The 25000-nt window shown below is 33.5% G+C and overlaps 1 protein-coding gene across 22 annotated transcripts in view; it reads right to left on the reverse strand.

Moving 5' to 3' along the window:
* Sox6 (SRY-box 6) overlaps nt 1-25000 on the reverse strand; it is a 689373-nt gene that overhangs the window by 357780 nt on the left and 306593 nt on the right. For all 22 annotated transcript variants that reach the window (XM_004634909.2, XM_023719279.1, XM_023719289.1 and 19 more), the window contains one exon: nt 6200-6440. In XM_004634909.2, coding sequence (XP_004634966.1) covers nt 6200-6436 — 237 coding nt within the window. In that variant the 5' untranslated portion in view covers nt 6437-6440. The remainder of the gene's footprint in view (nt 1-6199; nt 6441-25000) is intronic.

Here is a 25000-nt window from a genome sequence, read left to right on the forward strand (position 1 = left end):
AGAGGAATAGCTGGTTTAAATGGGATTTCCAGTCCAACTTTTCTAAGGAGTCTACACACTGATTTCCATAATGGTTGCACCAGTATACAATATAACAATTTGTGATAGCCAAATCTTGGAAACAACTAAGATGCCCATCACCTGAAGAATGGGTGAAAAAGATGTGACATTTTTATACAATGGAGTATTACTCAGCTATAAAGAAAAATAAACTCGAAGTCTTCACATATAAGTGCATGTAACTTGAAGATATACTCATACATGTAATAAGCCAGACCCACATATGTACATATTGTATAGTCTCCCTTGTGTAAGAACTCAAAAGAAGAAACAAAAATTGAAAGGTATAACACAGTTAAATGAAAAGTGAGAACTTAAGGATTAAATAACAAAGAGAGAGAAAGGAGAAAAGTTAGGAAATATGGCAGGGGCATAACCATACATTTATATAAACAAGATGGTTAAGGCAATGGTTCTAAGCATCTCCATCAGTTTATTGAAACTAGCAGTTAGTGAGTAGAATTCTCACCCTGACTAACCCTATGTGCTGATATCTGTGAACTAAGCAACTACACTGAGGATAGCGATGTATAATACTAAAACCACATTTGAAATAGCTATCATTTTTAGTCTTATAAATGTGTACTGCTTCTAATGTTGTATCAATTATTGCTATACTCTCTTAAAGGTAAATGTTTGTAAACAAAAAAGGTAATAAAAGAAAACAATAGACAAGAAAAAATGTCATAGGATTATCCTGCTACAATGTTTTATATGGCTTGATTTCTAAATTTCTGAGTAAAAATGTGTAATTTTTTTCACATTCTATAGAGATTTAAAGTTTAGAATATTCACGGTTGTTAGAAAATGGCAGTTCCATGTTATGTCTAAGGCGTTTGATATTCAGACAGATAGTGACGTTAAGTTCAGCTGCCTCTGTTACAGAGTAATAATATCATTAAGTTTCTCTTCTGGATGTTTCTACTGTTCAAAATAAAATAATAAAAATTTCAGAGCATCAAGGCAGCCAAAATAATACAAGTAGGTATTCATTTTGAAAGAGCACTTCCACAACTGCTTCTGACAGTGGCATGGATAATGGGATACATGTATTCAAAGCAAGACGGAGTATTCTGAGGGAGACCAGTGGCAATGTATCTTTTACTCTAAAATTTTTCAGTTAAATATTCACCATAGTTTTATCACTCTTCCTAAATCAAACAATATTACTCTTTCACTGAAGACCTTTCAGTAGCTTCCTTTTACACTTAAAATAAAGGTCAAACAACACACTAGAGCCTACCATCCTATCTGTCATCTGTCTGCCTCATTGATTTTATCTCTTTATCTCTGTCTCTCCATACCAACCAAAAGGCTTTTGTATTTATTAAACACTCTGGATGAGGTGTCCTCATACAGTTCACTAACAAGGCTCAACTGTACTTTCCATATGTAAAACTTCAGCAGAAAAGCCATATATATGATATTATACATAGATCACTAAACATTACCACAAAAATGTTCAACCATGCTTATAACATTACAAAGAACAATATGTTATGAAGTATCATTCATGATGAAATTATGTGAATGTATTGCCACCTAGTCAGTTATGATGAGAACAAAAGTGTATTTGCATGGGCAATGTTCCTCTGGTGCCCAGAAGAAAATAGCAGCGACTGCACACAGACAGGGAAGGAGAATTCGTATGTTTACTAACTGTTGAACTACGAAATGTATGACATGGATGTTGCAATTCTCAGAGCACATTGTATTTAAAACTGAACATTTTTGTGTCTATAATATAAATAACTGAGGTCAAAAATCAGCCTAAAATGTTTACTTAGTATAGGTTTTTTTCATTTCTGTCTCTAAAATTTGAATTGTTTGTTTATTTGTTTGTTTTGATACTAAGAATTGAACTCAAGACGTACTTGCTAGACAGGTGCTGTGCTACTGAGCTATATGCTCAGCCTCTTAAAATTGTATTATCCTATGCTTATGCCATGTTAAATTCTTTTTCTTGTTTAGAACTGTGTGGTGTCATATTTTGTTGAAGTGCCCTCTCAAAATAATCATAATTTTGACATTTAAAGATTTTTTTCCTAATCAAGAAGTGGGAATTAGCAGAACTCTTGCCTTGTCCTCACTCTCTTAGAGTAAACTTCTCTGTGGTCTCGATATTTCAAAGTAAAACACTTCCTGAACCCACAAGATAAGAAACTTCTAGGGCTCATTTCTAACTGTTCCAGAACGAAAGCCATCACAGGAACTAAATGACAACAGAAAATGAACGGTGCTGATAAAATTTTTGTTGTAATTTTAAATTTTTCTAAGTTGTATTTCTTCACAGCTACTACATGGGACTTAATTATAGTAAGTAAAGGTAACTACAAGTTTCAAATCATTTCATAAACATTCTTTTGGACTTTAAAGTTAAAAGACATAAAATGTCATACTAGTCACAGTTCTACCCCTCCAAAACACACACATACAAACTCACACTCTCTCTCTTTTCTCTCTCCTCCTCTTTCTGTGTCTCTGTCTGTCTCTCATTCTCTCTCTCTCTCTCTCTCTCTCTCTCTCTCTCTCTCTCTCCATGTGTGTGTAGGCTTTCAAGTCTGCCCAGAAACCTAAAATCCTTCTATTGTTTTCTTTCCAATAAAGAAACACTGATGCTATGATTCTTATATTGTATAAGTTGGTACAAGTCTGGTGTTACTCAAAACTCTAACACATTTTTAATCTATCTAGTGAAAAGGGATCGCAAAGGGAATTTACAAATGAAGTTGCTGTTTTTCATTTGGCAGATCATTTTATTACACCATACAAGTACACATCTAGGAAATACTATAGAGTGGGAATTAAAAACAAAATATTTTGGTCCAGACATTCAAAATACATACAGACTGCAGTGGAAAACAAGGCTTGGTTTTAAAAGAAGGTAGAAATTTGCAAACATCACTAGCAGTATGGTTTCATTTCATATTAATATTTATAACTTTAAACCACTTTATACTAACATAAGTGTCATTTAGTTAAAATGAATTTAATATTAATTATTAGTATCTATTTTATAACAATTTAGACATAAAGCTTTTGTGTCTAGAACTTATTTAGACACAGAATAACTCTCCAAAGCAATCGGAGACTTTCCATGAAAAAAAAAGTTTTACTAGAAAAAATTGGTAAAATTTTCTCTAAAGAAATAAAATTTATACTGAAAATGTCTGCCTCTATTTATATTTTTTAATGCAGTTATTTTCATTTGCCCATGACTACATATGGCATAAAAGCCAACATGTCTTGAAACCATCACTTTCTATTTCTACTTCCTCTTTATTCATCTAAGACGCTATCATCCTTTTTTTTTTTTTTTTTTTTTTTTTTTTTTACAGGGTCTCACTACACAGCTCAGATTGATAGTGATCCTCCTGTCTCAGCCTCTCCAGCCCTAGGATTACAGGTGTGTGCCACCACACATGGTTTCAGTGGCCACATCAGGAGCAGTGTGGCGTGCAGTACTGGGGATCAGACTCCAGTTGTTGTACTCACCAGGCAGATGCTTAGACCACCAAGCTATCTCTCCAGTCCCTTATCTAGATTCTGAAACAAAAATTCCAATGGGTCTTCCTCCTCTCACTATTGTCACCTCCTTCCCATCCATTCACCATATCAATCAGAATTATCTTTATAAATTTGTTGCCCTTCAAAGCCTCTTTTCATTGTACTGAGATCAAATCTAAGTTCCAGAAAGTATCTCCAAGGTTGATTGATAGCCCCTACCTATTTCACCAACTATATCTGATACTTCATTGTGTCCTGACTTACTATACTCCAATTATGAAGAGTATTGTTCCCTAAATTAAGTTATATTTTTCTCACCTCAAATATTTCATACATGCTCTTTTCCAATTTAGTTTTACACTACCTGGCTAGTCTCTACATCCTTGACTCCCAAGAGATATTCTTTACCATCTATTCTAAATTTTGTCCCATTATGTTCTCAGATAACATTATTCTTTTCCTTCATAGCACTTAATTGTACATTTAATTATATATTTAATTATATATACAATTTAATTGAATATTTATTTGCATCTATATTTATATAATATTCATCTTCTCTCTTGGACTATAAAACCTAGGAAGGCTTATCATGTCTGTTTTCTTCACCACAACACAGCCAGAACCTAACAGGATGATTTGCACACACAAGGCTCAATATTTAGTAAAATATAAATCAAAGGTGATCCCATTATCCTGTCAATAGGCAATGGCAGGGGCTAGGTACCTGTATCACTCAGAGTATCTTGAAAATAATAATGAACAACTTAAATCCAGTTGGAAAAACAGAATTTATTCTTGCCTTATTATGGCTATTCCTTCTAACTACTTGAGAAAAATAAACCTCACAAAGGATCTATCTGGACAATATAGCTCCCCTTCAAAACTAAAATTAGTCAAAAACTGTTTATTTTCCAGTCCTGTGCTCATCACCAGCTGGTCCAGAGCACAGACTGCATCTCCAAAATCATTTGAAAAAGAAGTGTCTGCTATCAGAAGTTCCTGAGTTCAGTCTCTGAGATAGCAAGCATACAGCAAGAATTGAAATATGTGCTCTTAGTAGTGCAAGCAATTCAAATATTCTTATTTTATTAAGAAATAAAAATTTATTCATTGTTCACTTAAAATATTTTTACTAACTTTTGGCTAACCAAATGCAAAACAGTGTTAAAAGCCAAAATTTAAATATTGGCTTCTTTCAGATGCTGAAAAAAATTAAAATTTTGCTTTAAACTAGTGTTAGAAAAGTAACAGAAACTGTGGCTTCTATTTTAATGCTTAGAGATGAAATTAAACCTACACAAGCTGGCTAATACAGTATACACATTTGATGTGTTACTTCTACTTTTAGAAAAACCTGTAGTTTGATTGAATGATACCTAGAAGTTTTTCATATCCCTTCAAAATTAATATATAAATGCATAAGGAAGAACAAATATATTACAAATCAAGAATGACTTGATTGTAATATATTACAAATCAAGAATTTATCAAAAATTAAAAATAATAAACCTCACATTTCCTTATGAAAGACATGGTCATCTCATTACTTCATTCACACAGACTTATTTGCTTAATTCACTTTTTCACTATTAACATATGACCACACTTTATTTGATAATACCTATTTTGTAATATTACCAAATCCATCATTTTTAATAAGATAGCTAAACACCACCTTATTAAAAAAAAAATCAGGGCTCAAAGTCCAGCCAGATAGCTCACCAGATTAAAGCTCCTGCTTAGGCAGAAGCAGAGGCCAGAGGTTCAGTCACTGGCCTGCTGCATGCTGAGACTCGAATGAGACTAGGTGTGGTGATGCGCACCTAGAATCCCAGGGCTTGGGAGACTGAAAACAGGAAGGATACTACGAGTCCAATCTGTGTAGTGAGACCCTGTAGACCCTGTACTAAATATGTAAAAAAAAAAAGTAAGCAAAAAAAATTAAGTCTCTTTTTTTGACGTTTATCTAATAATGGTCACAAACTATGGCATAAACCATTTTCCAAGTTTTCTGGTTATATATATTATATTAAATTATATTATATTATATTATATTATATTATATTATATTATATTATATATAATAATAGTACACACACACACACACACACACACACACACACAATGTGATACCTCAGTTCATGAGCACTTATGCTGGCCAACAATTTGGTTTTTCAACAGAAGGACTTGGCAAAAAAATTTTTTTTTGCTTTCAAACTCAGTATCAAGCAACAAGCATGGCCACGGCCATCTTTAACACACCAACACAAATATGGCCATCTTTTCCAAATGAAACTTTTAAGAGGCCAGCAAGATAGCTCAGCAGAATAAGCCCTCGGGCGACTGAGTCTGGGCATGGTGGCACATGCCTGTAATCTCAGTGCTTGGGAGGCTGAAAACAAGAAAAGCACTACAAGTCTGATCTGCATAGTGAGACCCTGTACCAAATACATTTAAGAAAAAAAAGAAATATATAAGTACATGAACGAAGCCATATATATCCTGGTGACTGCCTCATGAAATTAACAAAAATAGTGCTAACATGCTATATTTTGAGCCTTTCCCTAAAATTCCCGGATATATATCAACAGACACACTTAGTCACAATAATTAATGTCTAAAAGCTCACCATTCTTTGCTGAGATGACAGAACACTGTCCCAGTCAGCATCTTGTTGAACGGTATTGACGAGTGTTGGTAGCTCCTCAGAGTGAGGTTTGTTGTGCATTATGGGGTGCAGAGGCAAATGAGAGGCCACATGTTGATCACTGCCCTCTTCCTTTTCCCTTGAGGTCAAATCCTGGGTCATGGCTTCCTCTCCATCAGCTGTACAGGCAAATGGAGAGGTGGCTTGCTTGGAAGACATTCTTCTGCAAACAAAGGAAAATATCATGGACTGAAAAGAGCTGGCATCAAACAAATAAGACATTCCTTGAATTTACTAATTCAAGGGAAAAAGGAAATAATTCAACTTTAGGTATTACTATTGTCTAGACTACTGACAAACAACTCTTGGTTTGTCTATCACACTTTCCCTCTTTGCTTTAATTCAGCAAACTTCTCTCTAGTAGTTGTTGTATATTTTCTCTCTTGTCCTATCTACAAATGACATTCTTATAAAATATTGTATGATGTACAGAAGACATGACATATATTTTCCTCCTGATTTTCCCAAATATATTATGGCCTTCTTATGAGTAATTAGGTGACAACTAGCAATGAAAAGAACAAATGAATTAATCAGCAAATGAATTAGTTTTCAGGATGATCTAGAGAGCAAAAATATCCAAATACCTCCTTTTTATACATAGAAACAAAATAAGGCCATGAAGATAGAGTAAATAATCCATGATAAAAATCCTAAACAAATCTGGTCTTTACTTCTTAGTTTACAACTTGTGTTATGGCCTAGCACTACTTAGTGCCCAGCTAAAGCTTTTTGACAAAGCTTTAAGAAGTGTTGATTATTGTTAAACTTTTATGTGATTTATTGGTCAAGACACTAATAATGTTAGAAGTCTTAAGGAAATTTTGTAGTATTTGAATTGAGTATCTAAAATAACTATAAATCTATTTCATTAGAAAGTACATACATGCTTCAAAGAATTTACTATGAAAAATGTTAAAATGCCTATTATGCTTAATATTTTTAGTCTCCAAAAACAATATTGGGAATTCATTTATCCGCAAATGAACACTGTCTATATTGAAATAACAAGGTCTCTATTCTGTGTTTTTGCATGCAATCAGAACTTTAAAACTTTTAGAATATACCTATATCAAGATGAATTTCTTAGCAAAATGGATAGTAATAAAACCACTGAAAGTTTATAACTTAACAGAAGAAGTGATTTTTCTAAAACTTTATGTTGTTTTCAGTTTTTTGTATCTCTAGCTCTAAAATTGCTGTGTAATGAAAGGAATAAAATCTCCACCTTAATTGCTCTTTAACATTAATTGATTTCATACCATTTTTTAAAAAATGCACAAATCAGTTAACATAGGAAACCACATGAGCATTTTTCAAATTAGCAAATCATTAACTTGCTAGTACTGTTTCTACAGACAAATAAATACTGATTAAAGGGTCTAGAAATCTGAGATTAACAGTTAAATTTACAAATCTGTCACATGCTTTCATGAATATTGCAGTGAAGGAAATATCAAGTGCAAAGAAAAATAATTAAGTTAATTCCAATTTAAACAGTAGTTTTTATGTAGCAGCCCATGTTTCACATAGGATTTAACAGCTAATGTTAAATTTCTCACAATTAATGAGGGGGCTCAGATTTAGTATCCTACAGTGAAAAAAAAATTAATATACGATCAGCTAATCTAATTATGCATAGTTCTAAATAAAAGTATTACAGGCTTTTGAAGTGCTTTGAAACATATTAAAGTGCTGATACCTACTTATAATAATCATTCTATAAATAATAAGAAGTTATTCTTTAAAACTTGATGCAAGAAAATAAAGTGGGGAAAGAGTACAGAAGAATGCCTATTTCTTTTTAAGAGAAAAAAAATAAATGTGCTAGAGAGTGCTATATCAAAGAATCAGATAAATATATTGTTGAGCAATTTGTATCACTGCTAACCAATAGATAGTAGTATCTTGAAAATGATAACCAAAGGGTGTTTCTTAGTATACAAAAATTACTATTGAGTATACATTGCTTGGCCCATAAATATTACAGTGAAATCATGACAATTACTGTTTTGCAAGTTTTTCAAGAGCTTACCACAAACAAGAGTGTATTCAGGGTTTAGATAATGATAGACACCAATAATCTAATCATTCACATTAAAAAGAAAAAATTCCCATATACACATGAGAATAGTACCTTACCCTAGCTACTGTCATGTACAACTAATCAGCAAAAAAAAAAATCCTTTACCCCTCTGTTTCTTAAAAATGTTAAATACAATTGAAAGTCATAATCCAAAACTCAGAGTGACATTCGTTGCCCAAACAACCCTCCTTTTACAATGAAATGAATTGTCTCCTTCCAATAGTAATATCTGTGATTGTTGCTTCAGTGTAAATTAACCATGGCACAAAATCCAGATGAAAACAGTGTCTTAAGAATAATTTCAACTATAAATTGCATCAGTGAACAATAGTGTACAATCTAATTTTTTTTAAAAAAACTGTACAGCTGTAAAAATAGACTAAATCTGTTCAAAGCGATAAGTTTAAAGTCTGGTTTGTGAGAGTGTTTTCTTAAGGAAGACTGGGTCCTCAGTCTTAATCACCCAATAAATTATTTCCTGCAATTACATTAAATAGAAAATTATCTTCAAATGGAGAGTGTTAATTGAAAATCAAAATTCAGAGAGAAGTTTAGAAATTATACGCTGAATACAATTAGTGAGGAAAGGCTTCACCTCTACTTCATCAACAGTCTTCTGGTGATTCCTCCAGTGACCATTCAGGAAAGCTATCTATTTATAGCATCACACAATTTGTCTTTTATTTTGCACCTACAAATACAAATGTGTATCAAGGTTGCAAACAAAAGATAGGCTGCCAAAGAAAAGCAATATAAAATGTGATTGTTCATTCTCAGTTCACACCATTGTTAAGGGAAAAATAAAAGAAGGGGAGGAAGGACAACAGCAGTTTACAGCCGGGGGAGACACATTCAACTTCAAACTCCTTCCCTTTAGCAAAGACATTAATGTTTTATTCCAATAATACATTTCCATATCACATTTTACTTAATTTTCTATGTTCCTTATGGTTCTTAAACATGACATTAGTAGAGGAAAAGATGATTTAGTTTTTTAGCAGGGCATTTCCTGAAAAATTTCCTTTGGACAAAATTATTGAGCTTCTTTCAGGTTGATTTTCATTGTTGTCTTTGTTGTTGCTTTTGTTTTGGCCTAAAAGATGATTTTGGTTTGGGCATCTTAAAGCAAAATAAATTCAAATTATTTCCATCCTCATTCAGTTTAACTTCACATTTTAACCTTTTACTAGACCAACTAAACTTGTATTTAGAAACTGCAAAGACATTTGACTTTTGGTGATACCATTAGCTAACCACTATACCATAACTATTCACCTTTAAAAATTCAAAAATCTAATATACTTTTTAATGAACATTTTTAAACATTATATGAAATGCTTACACTTAATCTTAATCCTCATATTACTTTTCCTTTACAAAAATTTTCATCCTCCCACATACACATGAGAATAGTACCTTACCTTAGCTATTGCCATGTACAGCAAAAAAAAAAAAAAAAATCCTGTGAAAGTGGTCCATTTTATGTGACTTTACTTTGTTTTATTTGTACGCTATTATAACTTAAAAATCAGTCAAATGAATTGTTTTTTTTTAATTTGTATTAAAAAAAATCTTCCTAGTTATACCCCCTGAAAACAGGGGTTTATAATGGAAGTGCTGACACAACCCTAACTAAAGCAGCGCAAATGTTGCCGCTATAATACACAAAATCAAGTTCTATTATTCTAAACTATCCTCGCTCATGGGATTTTTCTTTACTGTGCTCCCAGCCAAACTGCTGAAGCATGAAAAATTTAAATGCAATCAAATGCGCCCAATTCTACTTTACTAGAACAAGTGTCTACAGTGGTACAATCTTAAAAGGAGATGCAACAGATTTGTTTGGTGTTTTTTTTTAACTGTTTATTTATAATACAGTGCATTGGAGATAAAATAAAAGAGGAAATTACACTCACATGGTACCAGTGTATTGACTACACAGAGTACATTATAATCAGAGAGAAAAACTACATTGTCAACTTATCACATTGGTTAAACAAAATGGTTTTCTGGGGCATAGCTATTATCAAGTAAAACCTCTGAAGAGAATTAAATATATCTGGGACATATAAAGCTAAATTCCCATCATATGTTCCCTGAGTTTGAAATATCTTTGCCCAAGAGATCAAGAGAATTCCCAAGATGCCAGGCCATTGAGAAGAACTTCAGGCTTAGGTCTCTGGGGCATAAGTTTGTTGGACATAAGGACTTCAGTAATTGACAACATTGTCTGAAGTCAAGAAGGCCTCTAAAAAGATGACAATTATTCCACTCCAACATCTATTATAAAATCTAAATGTTTAGACCATTAAAAACTAATTCAGATAGTGAATTTACTTTGTGTTCTTAAATAATAAATAAAAAGTAGTTGGTCTAAGACTATAAAATGATAAGGATGCCAGAAATCTATATGTCAAGCCCTCTGCTTCTGGAAATTATAGTCTAGACCCTTTCTGAATTAATGTTATTATTTTTAAGAGAGTTATTTCCACATGCTTAAATGTTAAGATTATTTATAAACAACTTTAAACTCAAACTTTCTTATAAGGCATTGTGACACAAAATTATGCTTTTTCTATTATTGATTGGAAAGAACCCATTTATCAAAGCTATTATTTGAGACTGTCCAAAAGAACAACTGAGTTCACTGAAACAATAATTTAAACATTATCTTTACAATATTTTTATTATTTATATGAGTCCTATCAAATCATATCCACTTTTTAGGTATGTTTCATTTTTGAGAAAAAATCTTGTTTATAATGTAAAGCAGCAACATTGTAACACTTGGTTCACTTATAGAAAAAAATAAAAAGTTCAGGCCAACATTCACATTTATTTTTGCAGCTCAGCCCCAGGCTACCAAGTTAGACTTATTTCAGTCAGATAATTCACTCTTAATTTAGTGCTGCACTTGATCTGATTCTGAGAAATAAACAACTAATTTTCCAAATATATAACACAGTGCCTCTCATTTTAAAAGAAGCATGAGTAACTGATATGCTCAGCTGCCAAAATGCACAATACCCAAGAACAATTACAAAGGATGCCAGTCCTCCCAGCCTGGGGCAATGGAGAATTCCAAACTCTCTTCCCGTACCTCTAATTCCCACATTTAGGAATCCTGGGAGAAGGCTGCAAGGAGGACCCTATGTCTAGATATTAAACAAAGACACTCCTTTTAACCTTTTCTTGCTTCTTTTCAGTGAAAATCAAGGGTTGATACTGATGTTTATATAGGGTTTTAAGCAACACTATTCTATCCTATCCTCTGCACCACCTCCAAATATCCCTGGGCTTTTGCCAGATTTTTCATTCTCTTCCATGTGTTTAATAATCAATTGGGAAAATTCAGCAGGAAAAATACAAGTTTTCAGAGCTGTTGGAGTCGTAAACCTGTCTCCTAGAGTTTGTAACAGCTCTTGAACATGCATTGAACAGCATGTACTGAACAAAAAGAGATTATATACTTTAAATTTTTCAATAATTTGAGCTACTTGTCAAATAAGATAAGGCAAATTAAATACACGTGAAGTCATTAAAGTATATCTATTAAAGAGCTTAACTTAATGGATCTTTATTTTTCTAAGGTATCTAATTTTTCACACCAAAGCACCAAAATTGCCTCCAAAGGCCTCCTAAGGTTCTTTCTAAATGAGAACTACCTGGAACAGATTCTTCTCAAGTCATCAAAGTTTGTGTTTCTGGAGTTTATATTTAGCTGACAATATTGCTGTCACTTTATATAGCGTAAGACTGTTCTTTGGACTACAGCTCATATGTCTCGGAATGCTTTGACTCATGAATTGTTTCTCCTGATAATGTTACATCACGTAACCACCTCTGTCTAAGTGTTTAGTATCTGCTAGAAGAGACAGGCAACCGAGCTAACGACTGGCATGCTGATTGACTGCCTATGGAAAACTTATAATTACTACATTTGTCCTTGAGTATCCAATTGCTCCCAGGGATCAGAACAACTTGACTTCATGTAACCTGCATATTTTTTGCTTGATAGAAATAATATTGAGCTTTCTCACAGTTTATCTAGCAGTAGCTTGTTGGAATATTTGCTTTCAAAAGCCAGAACCAGAATATATTAATAAAATCAGCAATTTAACAATAAGAGCAAAACCAAACAATGACTATTACAAAAATACACTAACATAGAGGACTTTACCCAAGCTCAATGACTTTATAGCTCAACTGAAAGTTCTCTGTATAGCTTGAGTTAAAGAAAACTAATAGCATAATGAATTTACCCTTGAATTTATCTTTATATGTTCGCTGTGAATCTCCTCTTCACATGAAATGAGAATCATAGTTTTAAAGTAAATAACAGAGATATCTTTGTCAGCCTGAAACTAATACCAAAGCCACCATTATATCTTATCTAATTATTAGTAATAATCATAAATCCAATAATTTCTCAGGAAACATAGGAAGCATACTGTCTCTGCATAGTTTCCCATTTTTACCTTTGTTTTTTTGTTCACTATTATCAGAAAAAAATCGGTATTTATACTATAAAAATTGTTTCAAAATCTTGACATTTATAGATGGTAACACTGATGTCTAAGATAGTCCAACAGCTAAAGATAGCTACCTCACACTTACCCTCTATTGTGTAATGATATAAAGGATGAGTTTCAGGTTCCTATCAAAGAAGAACAAGGGGAAGAAAAGAAAGAAGGGAGGGTGGAAAGGAAGAAGATAGAGATGAGAAGGGGGAGAAAAGATGAGGGAAGCAGAGGAAGGAAACAACTGTGGCTTTGCAGTTCATTTCCAGTTTGTCTACTTAATGAAAACCTCATTGTACAGCCCTTAAAACCATTTCCAGCAGGCAAAGTATTTCTGATTCAGCAGAGGTTACACAAGCATCAGAGCAGTTAAATATAGGTGCCAAGCAGCATTGCCAGGAGCTCTTAGTACTGTGAGTTAGTGTTACCTGACAGCTTAGTGAATATAAAATTACTTGTTTCTCCAATTGAAGACAATCAAATTGTCACCTTCCATTGTAATAATGCACAACTAGTGATCAGCAAAGTGCAAACATAATTACCATGAAGAAAACAAAAAATCAAATCTAAATCTCTCTACAGAGTAAACACATCTATCTAGCTTCTCCCAAAAAGGAGCGCATTTTAATACTGAGTGCTATGATGCAATCTTTATGGTATTTAACAATAAGATTTATGCATCCTATATCAAATAGAAAGGAAAAGCAAGAAAGGCTAATTTATGAGAAATGAATACATACATCAATAAGAGCACTACAATGTCTACACATAGTACAAAGCCTTGCTAACCACCAAATGTGTATCAGCAGCAGCATGACCATTATAAAAGTTTCCCCCAGAGTTTTCTTTCTAGTTTAGAAATCTTCCCGCAAGTTGAAAGGGATAGGTGGAATCCAATTTCAAAAGCTTTAAAAAAAGAAAAAAACATTTGAGGAGGTGGAGGCAGAAGGGTCACAAGTCCAAGCCCAAGCTGGACAATTTTTTGATTTAGCAAGACACTGTCTCAAAATTAAAAAATAAATAAATAGATCTGGGGATGTAGCTCAATGGAAAGTCACTGAGTTCAATCCCTAGGGCCAATAAATAAATTAATTAGATAAAATACACATTGTCTTTGTCTCCTAATCTGGCCTTTATTTTTGATTTGAAAATTTACTTAACATACATGATTTGCTATCCAAGTTTTTTTTTAAATCAACAAAGCTAAGATACATATCTAGGACCATTTAGAGGCATGAGGCATTTGGAATTCTTGTCCAAGTTTGATGGCTCAAGTTTAGATCTCAATAATTTAAAGCTGGGCTAGTATCAAACTGCTGAAAAACTGACATACTCTGAAGCTTCCAAAGGTCTAAATAAAAATGAATATCATCAATACTACGCTCCAAATGAAATATATTTCAGAAGCTCTCTTAGAAAAATAATTTTGTTTCTTATCTAACTCTAAATGGAACACATCCAAATTTACATTATATCTTCCAGTATGGCAAAAACTTTCTCCCATTCTTAAAATACTTCCTATTTATGGAATTTTTTCAATGATATATCATCTGGCTAATGCCTGATATTCCATTCTTACCCACCACCTGACCAGTTTAGTTGGGAAGGGAGGAACACTGCACCAAGATGTAGAGAGAACAAATTAGTGAGCACTAACAGCATAGGATTCTGAATTTGAATCTTAAACTACAAATTTGAACACTAACAATCTCATATCTCGTTCCTTAGAATGATGCTTTCATCACATGCAAATCTAAACCTGACAATCACTTCTTCATTGCCTTCTTCTGTCTATTCCTCTATTTTTTTAGAGAATGGAGAGAGACAGACAGACAGACAGACACAGAGACACAGAAAAGACACAGAGATAGAGAGAGAAACAGAGACAGAGAGAGAGACTGGTTTAGCTTGATGGCTAAACCAGAAATGCAACAAAGATAGGTAAAAAGAGGAGAAAGAGGGGCTGGGGAGATAGCTCAGTAGAATAAGCACTTTCCTAAGGGCCTGAGTTCAATCCCCGGTTCCACAAAAAAATAAAATTTTTAAAAAAGAGGAGAAAGGTAAAGTCTGAACTCTACTTGAAAATTTTATTGTGATTTCAGATAAATTTCACATTATCAAAATGTCACTACAAGACTCTTTGAGGAAAACATTTTTTTCCTTGATCTTACAAATTTCAAGTGATACAATGAACTGTTTTTCCCCAAGAGACCCTACTTATAAGTTTACATGATAAAAACCTCCCAGCAAAGGGGACATAATCCGTATTTTTTTAACTTCAATCATGAGTAATTTAAGCCATTCCTAAAATTATACTCTTACCAAGTATTTCTTACAATATAGTAACAATAAAAAGTATCACTCGAGGGAAGAAACCTCATTTTAATTAATGTGTTATATGGACATTATCACAAGTTTATGGCAAATGGGAGAAAAAGATGAATCATTTAAAGATTTTGTCTGATTTTTTAAAATAATGTCTTATTCTGCATGATGCATAAGGACGGGGCCATGTGTCATGTTCATTACCCGATAACAGTGCCCAGCACACCTATAATGTACATACACATTGTAGACAATTGCTAATATTAGAAAGCTGAAAGGAAAAACACGGTGTAGAGATACCAAATAGCTTTATTTAATTAAAGTGAATCATCACAGCAAGTATCACTCACCTATGTTATTTTTCTCTGTATTCTTTTTATCAAACACCTCATTACTTAACATCTAAATCATGTGGTTATTTTATCTATATCACCAAAACTCTCTCTCACCTTCCTGATATACAGGCATCCTCAAATGAATGAACTGCAATTATATCAAGATGTCCTCAACAATGTTGTATCAAACAAACTTAAAATGAGATTCATCATTTTCCTCAACACCTTTCTTCATGCATACCCAGAAGAATATTATTTCAGAATCATCCAGTTCCAGAACATGAATACATAAAAATAAATAAATAAATCTCTTAAGATGCAAAAAGAAATGGCTATCAAAATGAAAGACATTAAATGGGGCCGAGTAGATAGCTCACTACAATAAGCACTTGTCTGGCAAGTGAAGGGTCCTGAGTTCAATCCCCGGTACCACAAAAAAAGAAAGAAAGAAAGAAAGAAAGAAAGAAAGAAAGAAAGAAAGAAAGAAAGAAAGAAAGAAAGAAAGACATTAAAGCAGATACAGATAAACAAATAGAGGAGCTCAAGAAAATGATAGAAATCATGAATGCCAGATACAGACAAGAAATAGAATCAATGAAACAGATCCAAATAGAAACACAGAAGATTGGGCTGGCCAAATAGCTCAGCAGATTAAAGCACCTGCATAGGAAGACACAAGGGGCTGGAGTACAATACACAGACCTGCTGTGCTGGCCCCACCCCTGGGTCATGCTGATGTGGCAATTGAGACTGGGCATGATGATGCATTCCTGTAATCCTAGCACTTTGGAGGCTGTAAACAGGAGATCACTAGGAGTCCAGTGTATGTATTGAGATACCCTGTAGATTCTGTCCTAAATTTAAAAAAGAAAGAAAGGAATGCAGAAGATTAAAAACTCTACTGAAGGTATGCACAGCAGACTAAATGAAAGTGAGGCTAGAATATCAGATCTAGAAGACATGAATTCAACTAGTGACCATAAAAAGAAAGATATCTTAAAATTAGCAAGAGGCCACAAAAAATCCATCCAACAGCTACAGGATAAAACAAAAAAAGAACAACATAAGATTGATTGGAATCAATGAGAAAGCAGGAAGTAGCCAAAAGTCATAAAAAAAAATTCTTCATAGAAATAATGGCAAAAAACCTCCCAAACAAGGATAAAGGATTTGACGTATAAATAAGTAAAACATATAGAACTCTAAATAGTCATAACCAAAATAAATCTACACCAATGCATATAATAATGAAGATTCTACTAATTCAACAAAAGAATAAAATATTTTTTAAAAGTTAGAGAAAAAAATATATCACCTATAAAAGAAAGCCATTCAGAATAACAGCAGACTTCACAACACAAACCATCAAATCAAGGACGGCTTGGAATGAGAAACTTCAAACACTAAAGGGAAAAAATCTTCAGCCCAAATTGATATACCTTGAAAAATTATTTCTCAAAATTGGTAGAGAAATATGATATTTCCAGGACAAAGAAGAACTGAAGAAATACATGGCCACCAAACCAGCTCTACAAAAATCTCTGAAGAATATGCTAGAAAAAGATAATGAAGACCAAAAATATATGAACACCAATAAAAAGAAGCTGTCAGATAGGGACAGAAATTTAACAGAGGAAAAAGACAGAGAACAAGTAGCAGGAAAGCAACATGACAAAGATAAGCCAACACATATCAGCTATAGCCATCAACATAATAGTCACAGCTCACCAATCAAAAGAAACAGATGGCAGAATGGATCAACAAGCAAGATCCAACAATGTTGAGGCATTAAAAACACATTAGATAAAAAAGAAAGTCACAGTATATAAGTCAAAGGATGAAAAACAATTCTCCATGCCATAAGAACCCTGAAAAAAGGAGTAGCTACTCTATTTGCAAACTTTAAGCCAAAACTGATCAAAACAGACAAAGAAGGTCACTACATATTTGTTAAGGGAAACTGCCAAGAGGAAATAAATATAAATATTTATGCACCAGGTGCATAAAACAACTACATAAAATGAATATTAAAGCTATGAAAAATTAAATAAGCACTGACATAAATTGTAGTGGGGTACCTTAATTCCCCACTCTTACAAACAGATAGATCAACTAAACAAAAATTAGAATTAAACTAAGCCAATGAACAAATGGACTTAGTAGATATCTGCAGATAGTTCCACCCCACAAGATCAGGATACACATTCTTCTCAGATACACATAGGACACTTTCCAAATTAGACCATATCTTAGCTGACAAAACACATTTATGTAAATGCAGAGGAACTGAAATCATACTATTCATACTATCTCACCATAGTGCAATGAAACTAAAAATCAACAACAAAGAAATTCGTAAAAATACATTAACACATGGAAATTAAGCAAAACCCTTCTGAACAACCAATGGATCGCAGAGGAAATTAAAGATAAAACTAAACAGTGTATTCAATTAAATGATAATCTAATACAATATACTGAAACTTATAGGACACAATGAAAGCACTCCTATAAGGGACAGTTACAGCAATGAACTCAAACATTAGGAAAACAGAATGCACTCAAATAAACAACCTAATGTTGAACCTCAGATTTCTAGAGAAAAAACAACAAATAAAACCCAAAACCCATCTAAGGGAAGAAATTATAAAAACAAAAGCAGAAATTAATACAATAAAGACTAAGAAAACAATACAAAGAATCAATGAATCAAAAGTTGTCTTTTTGAAAGAATAATAAAATTGATAAATCATTAACCAAATTCATCAAAAAGAGGAAATAAAAAATACAAATTCAAGCAATTAGGAATGAAAAGAGGAAAATCACAATAGATCACACAGAAATCCAGAAGAATATCAATACTTACTACGAGAACCTATATTCTAATAAGACAAAATACAGAAGAAGTGGACAGATTCTTAGACATAATTAAATCCCCAAACTAATTCAAAAAGATATAAAAATTCCAAATAACCCAATATCCACCAATGAAATTGAAAATAAAATTTAAAATTTACCAATAAGGAAAACCCCAGGCCCTGATGGATTCACTGTTGAATTCTAGAAGGAATTTAGAGACGAACTAATGCCACTAATGCTGAAACTTTTTAATGAAATTGAAAGGGAGGCAGTACTTCCAAAAATCACTCCTGGAAGCAAGTATTACCCTGATCCCAAATCCAGAGAAGAACACAATCAAAAAGAAAACTACAGGTCAATATCTCTAATAAACACAGATGCAAAACTCTTTATTAAAACATTGGAAATGGAATGTAGCAAGCCATCAAGAAGATTAAATATCATGACCAAGTAAAATTCATCCCAGGGATGCAGAGATGGTGCAACATACACAAATCAATAAATGTAATACATCATATTAGCAGAAGCAAAAACAAAAATCATATGATCATCTCTATAGATGCAGGAAAAACTACTTGACAAAGTCCAACACCTATTCATAATAAAAATAAAAACCCTACAGAACATTGGAATGGTCGTTACCTCCATCTTATAAAAGCCATCCATACTAAACTAACAGTGAACATCGTAGTATATAGTCAAAACTGAAAACTTGCATTCTAAAATCAGGAATAAGATAAGAATGTCCATTATCACCATTCCTACTCAATATAATTCTGGAAACATTAGCCAAAGCAATTAGACAAGAGGAAAACAATGAATAAATGTAGGAAAGGAAGGAGTTAAATTATCATTATTTGCTGATAAAACGATACTCTACTTAGAAGACCCCAAAAACTCCACAAAAAAATCTTGTAGCTTTAATATCAAAATTCAGCAGTGTAGCAGGATACAAAGTCAACAATCAAAATTGGTAACATTCCTGTACACCTGCAGTAGTCTCACAGAGAAAGAAATAAGGGAGCACATACCCTTCACAATAGTATCTCCAAAATGAAATATGAATCACTCTAACAAAGCATGTAAAAATCTAATAAATCTAACAATGATGTGAACAGTAAAAATAACTACCCTAAAAAGGAGATCAAAGAGGATATCAGAAAATGGAAAGATATCCTTGCTTTTGGATAGGAAGAACCAACATAGTAAAAATGGCCATATTCCTAAAAGTGCTCTACAGATTTAATGAAATCCCAATCAAAATATCATTAGCATAACTCATAATCTAGAAAAAACACCCCCAAAATTCAGTCAGAACCAAAAGCTTCCTAGAATAACAAAAGCAATTCTGGGCAAAACAGTAGGTCAGAAGGCATCATAATCCCAAACCTGAAATTATACTACAAAGCCACTGTGATAAAATCATCAAGGAATTGGCAAAAAAATCATAAGATGACCAGCAAAACACACCATAAGGCGCAGACACAACCTCAAACATACTCAGTCACCTCATCTTCGACAAAGCAATCAAAACATCTTCACTGGAAGAAAGATAGTCTTAATAAATGGAGCTGGGAGGGCCAGCAAGCTAGCTCAGCAGACAGAACCTGCTAAGGAAAGTGCAGGGACCAGGGTTCAATCCCTGGCACTATATGCCTTGTTGGTCCCACCCCCAAGTGCACTGAGTCAGACACAGAGACCAGGCGTGGTGGCCTACATCTATAATCCCATCGCTGGGGAGGCTGAAAACAGGAGGATCACTTTGAGTCCAAGTGGTATAGTGAGACCCTGTATCAAATATATAAAAAAATTACAAAAATAAATAAATAGTGTTTAAAACACAACAGCTTTCTACATGCTGGAGACTAAAATTAGACCCATGTCTCACCATGCACTAAGCTAAAGTCAAAATAGATCAAAGATATAAATATTAAAATAGAAACACTAAATTTACTAGAAGAGAAAAATAGGTATAAATCTCAAAGACATTGGTGTAGGCAGAGACTTCATGAAAAAAATCCAGACTGCAAGAGAAATTTTATGAAGAATCAACAAATGGGACCTCACCTTATTGAAAAGCTTGTGCCCAACAAAAGAAATACAGAGTAAAAAGACAACCATACAAAATGGAAAAAAAAGATAGCCAGTTTTCCCCCAGACAAGGACTTCTATCTAGAACATATAAAATACTGTAAAAACTCAAACCCCCTAAATTCAAAGACCAATTCAAAAATTTGACCAATTCAAATACTGAGATCAATATAAACTTCTTGGATGAAGAGATAAAAATAAGAGAGAAATACATGAAAAATGTCCAAAATCATTAATCCTTCAAGAGATGCAAATTAAAACACTGGAATTCCATCTAACCTCAGAATAAATGGCTATTATAAAGAAATCAACTGATTAAAAAATGAGCTGTGAGGAAAAAAGAACCCTTCTCCACTTTTGGTGGGAATGCTGATGCGTGCAACCACTATGGAAATCAGTGTGGAGATTCCTGAAGAATCTGGGATGAGAGGTCCCATTTGAACCAGCTATTCTCCTTCTGGGTATCTTCCCAGAAAAATTAAAAACATCATCTCACAGTGATATATGTGCACCTATATTTATAGCAGCACAATTTGTAATAGCTGAATCTTGGAAACAACCCAAATGTCCATCAATCAAGGAATGAATAAAAAAGATGGGTTCTTTTAATACAATGGAGTACTACTCAGCCATAAAGAATAAACTGGAGACATTTATAGGTAAATGGATGCAACTTGCAACCGTATTCATAAGTGAAATAAATCTGAACCATATGTGTAAGCATTATCTCACTAGTTTGAGAAATTTAATGAGTAAACAAAGTCCAAAATGTGCAATAAACATTGTGAACTGATAAGAAACTATTCAAAAGAAAAAAGAAACTAATGGTAGCAAGGAGAAAGGAAGAAAGGAAAAAAGCAAATAATATATTTATACAAATATAGTTAAGATAGTTATACAGCTAGCTTCTCTGAGTTCATTGAAAAGAAAGGTTTGTGCTAATATTGTTTGGATAAGATACCATTCCTATATCTTGTACTCTGACTAACCTACTAAGAAGACAACAATACATGTTGATTATTGTAATTCTACTAAACTGTTTTGAAATTTTATAACTTGCTTTTTTTTTCTTTAAAACAAAAAAAAAGGAATAAAGTACAAACTCTTAACCCTGGCATGCAAGGCACTCCTTTCAGATCCAACCAATCTTACTGAACTTATCTTGTAGTAACCTCACTTTAACCTTCTGATCTGGGCTAAGGAGATAACTTGGCAGTCTAGGCATCTGCCTGACAAGTGCAAGGACCTGGGTTCAGTCCCTGATACTGTATGCCATGCTGGCCCCAGAACCCTGGGCACATTGCTGGCCACCAAAACCAGTTGTGGTGGTGCATGCCTGTAATCCTAGCGCTGGGGAGACTGAGATAGGAAGACCACAACATATCTAAGCCACATAGTGAGACTGTACCAAATAAATAAAGAAACAAAACATTTCAAAAATTAACCTTATGATCTAACTGTACTGACACTGAAACTTCACTTATTGTTGTCTCTAGTACTGGCTCTGCCTGTCTTCTGTTGCCGCTCTTACGTTACCTTCCTTTCAACTTAGGAAAACATTAAGGAACTACTCCAGGGAACTGTGATCCATCATTTTCCTAATCCCCTTTGGGACATGCTCTGCAACATTACTGTTTTACTTTTACTCATTCAACATTCAATATATATCCTTATATAATCTTTTATATGTGGTTTTATTATATTTCATAAGCCATCCCAGCCAAATTATAAACTTCTCAAGGATAAAAACAAAACTCTAAGCTTCTTTGTATACTCATAGCATCTATTGTGATTTTTTTTAAGATTCAAGATTAATGGTATCCTTTTTTTTTTCCTTCAGTACCAGGGATTGAACGCAGGACCTTGTGCTTGCCAGGCAGGTGCTTATTCTACTGAGCTATCTCCCCAGCCCCTTATTGTGATATTTTGTTTAAAGAAAATACTTAGCAAATATTGCCTTGTTTATAAAATATTAATAAATGAATATACAGAAATAAATTTAGGATACTACACATAACCAGAAAAGTAATATCTGTGAAAAAGATTTTAATATAAGGTTCCTAGATCTCTGTATGGTTTTATGGAAGTATCACCTCTCCCCGTATGTCCTGACTCATTAAATTCATTTCATATTTCAAACATACTACTACATTTTTAAAGGTAAAATAAAAATCAATCTATGTTTTCAAGAACATGAAAAAGATGGACAGATGGTTGAATGGATGGATTGACGTTGGAATGATTACCAATAATATTCATAGTTTTCAGTAGTTATCAGTGTCTGTGCTAATCACTACGAAATACACAATCTCATTTAGTTCTCTCAGTAACTCCAGGAATTAGGTAATTTCATTATCCTCATTTACTGATAAGAAAACTGAGGCACACAGGTGTTAATTTTTTTCAAGTTGCCCACATTATAACTAGGAAACATCGAAGGCAGAATTTGTACTTCAAAAGTTAATTCCAAGGCACATGCTATTAGAATTAAAAGTTTCTGAAATCTAAATTAAATAAATTATTGGCTATCTCCAATTATCATTTGAAAATTTCTTTTTTTTTAATGAGCAGAATATATTTATTGAGAGAAAGAAAGCTCCTGTCCAAGAGAGGGACAGGAGGGGTATCTGAGCGGGTTGCCCCTGAAAATTTCTTTATAGATTTATACCTTTCCTGGAAGACTTTCATTCAAAATATTATAATTTTATGTTCTTGGTTATGATTTATCTTTAATTTTTCTTTTCCTTCTATGTATAATGTTGATTACTAGGAAGGAAAAAAGAGAAAGCAATAGAGAGAAAAAAATGAGGAAGCAATAGAGAGGAATGAGGAGGAAGATAAGGAGGGGGAGACAAAATAGGCAGAGCATGCAACCCTCTGACCAGAACACTTGATCTCAATGCAGGTGATCTGACAACAGAATCGGTTGAGGAAGTAGTTAAAGCTATTGGCACATAAGCTTTGGCAGTTCGTGCAGTAAATTTTTACGCAGTATATTTTCTAACAAATGTTTATTGGGTGTTAACTCTGCTTTCTCTAGTGTGCTTTTTCATGTTAACCTAGATGATCAATAGTTAAGTCTGTGCTTATATAGAAATTGATGAAGTAAAACATGAATGTGAGTGACGGTTCATTTCGAAGCCCAGACAAGTATGAGATCTGCCTATCACCTTTTAACTCTGATCAGAGAAGCTGCACCAGACACAGCAGACACGACCGGCACTGCTTTACCACAGGAGTGTTAAGAAAAATGCCGAGGGCAAGTGAGATGAGGACCTGTAACTGTGGATTTTGCCCCGTTCGCACACAGAGTTTACTTCAAGGAATGCAGAGTAATTCCGATACACTCTTAAATCTGACCATCATGTAACATTAGATAGACCTTAACTTCTGAGGAAAGAAACAAGAAAGCCTCACACACAGGATATGAAGTTTTATACATTACAACCATCTATGAAAACTGAAAAATGGTTTTCACTACCCCCCCCCCAGGTCCACCACTTCCTCACTTCCTTGTAGCAATTTGCTTTAAATTTTTCACTTGCATTTGTTGGTATCACATTATCATAAACAGCTCTGGGAGAACATGAGAATCCAATTGTTTCCATGAAACACTGCAAAGAATTGTTTCAGTTATCATTATAAAAGACAAGTATGAATACCCATTGTCATGCATACTAAAAGATTCTTTACTAAGTATCTATTTGCTCACCTATAGGGCCACAGAACTTTGTTTTCCCAAGCTATGGTGTTATGAGAAAGAATCCTGAATTACTCATCCAGTAATATTCTTCACATAAAAGCACCACATGAAAGTTTTCCAAAATTGAATAAAATATCCTCTAAAAGTCTTTTATAATTATCATGCCTGATCATTACCAACTTATGGTTCTTCAAATCTTTATTTGCATTCATAGTTCCAGGACCTGAAAATCTGTTACTAGTCTTAACAGAATCTACTACCAGATGGAATAGTGTTGTGTGGTGGAAAGGTTTAGAAAAGGAACTGAAATCCCAGACATCTCATTTACTAGATCTGTGAACATGAGAAGCTACTCAACCCTCAATCTCCACATCCCTGTCTATAAAATTAGGATCGATACATCTACTTTGAATAGTTACTGAGAGGATCAGATTAGGGTATGTGTAAGCATCTAATATTTGGTTTGTATGAAACAAATACTAAATTCTTTCAAATAAAACTTCACAGAAAAAAATACTTCTGCCTAAACAAAAACAAAAAATCCTTGAGGAAAGTAATTCTAATTTTTAAAAATCACCACAAAAATTCCATGGAATAGAAAATTTCCCAGAGTCAATATACCTATGATCCATTGCTGAGTGCTCAGGCCAGGTCAACGGAATAAACAACACAAAGCAGAAACACATGCTGTTATCTCCAAAAAGAGGTAGAGATGAGAGGGAATCACTCTTTACACAAGAAAGACCAAAGCAGATAGTACAGTATTTGCTGCTGAGAACTGTATTTCTAAGAATAGCAGAATCC

The sequence above is a fragment of the Octodon degus genome, unplaced genomic scaffold (genome assembly GCF_000260255.1).
Source record: "Octodon degus isolate 3935 unplaced genomic scaffold, OctDeg1.0 scaffold00067, whole genome shotgun sequence".
Lineage (NCBI taxonomy): Eukaryota > Metazoa > Chordata > Mammalia > Rodentia > Octodontidae > Octodon > Octodon degus.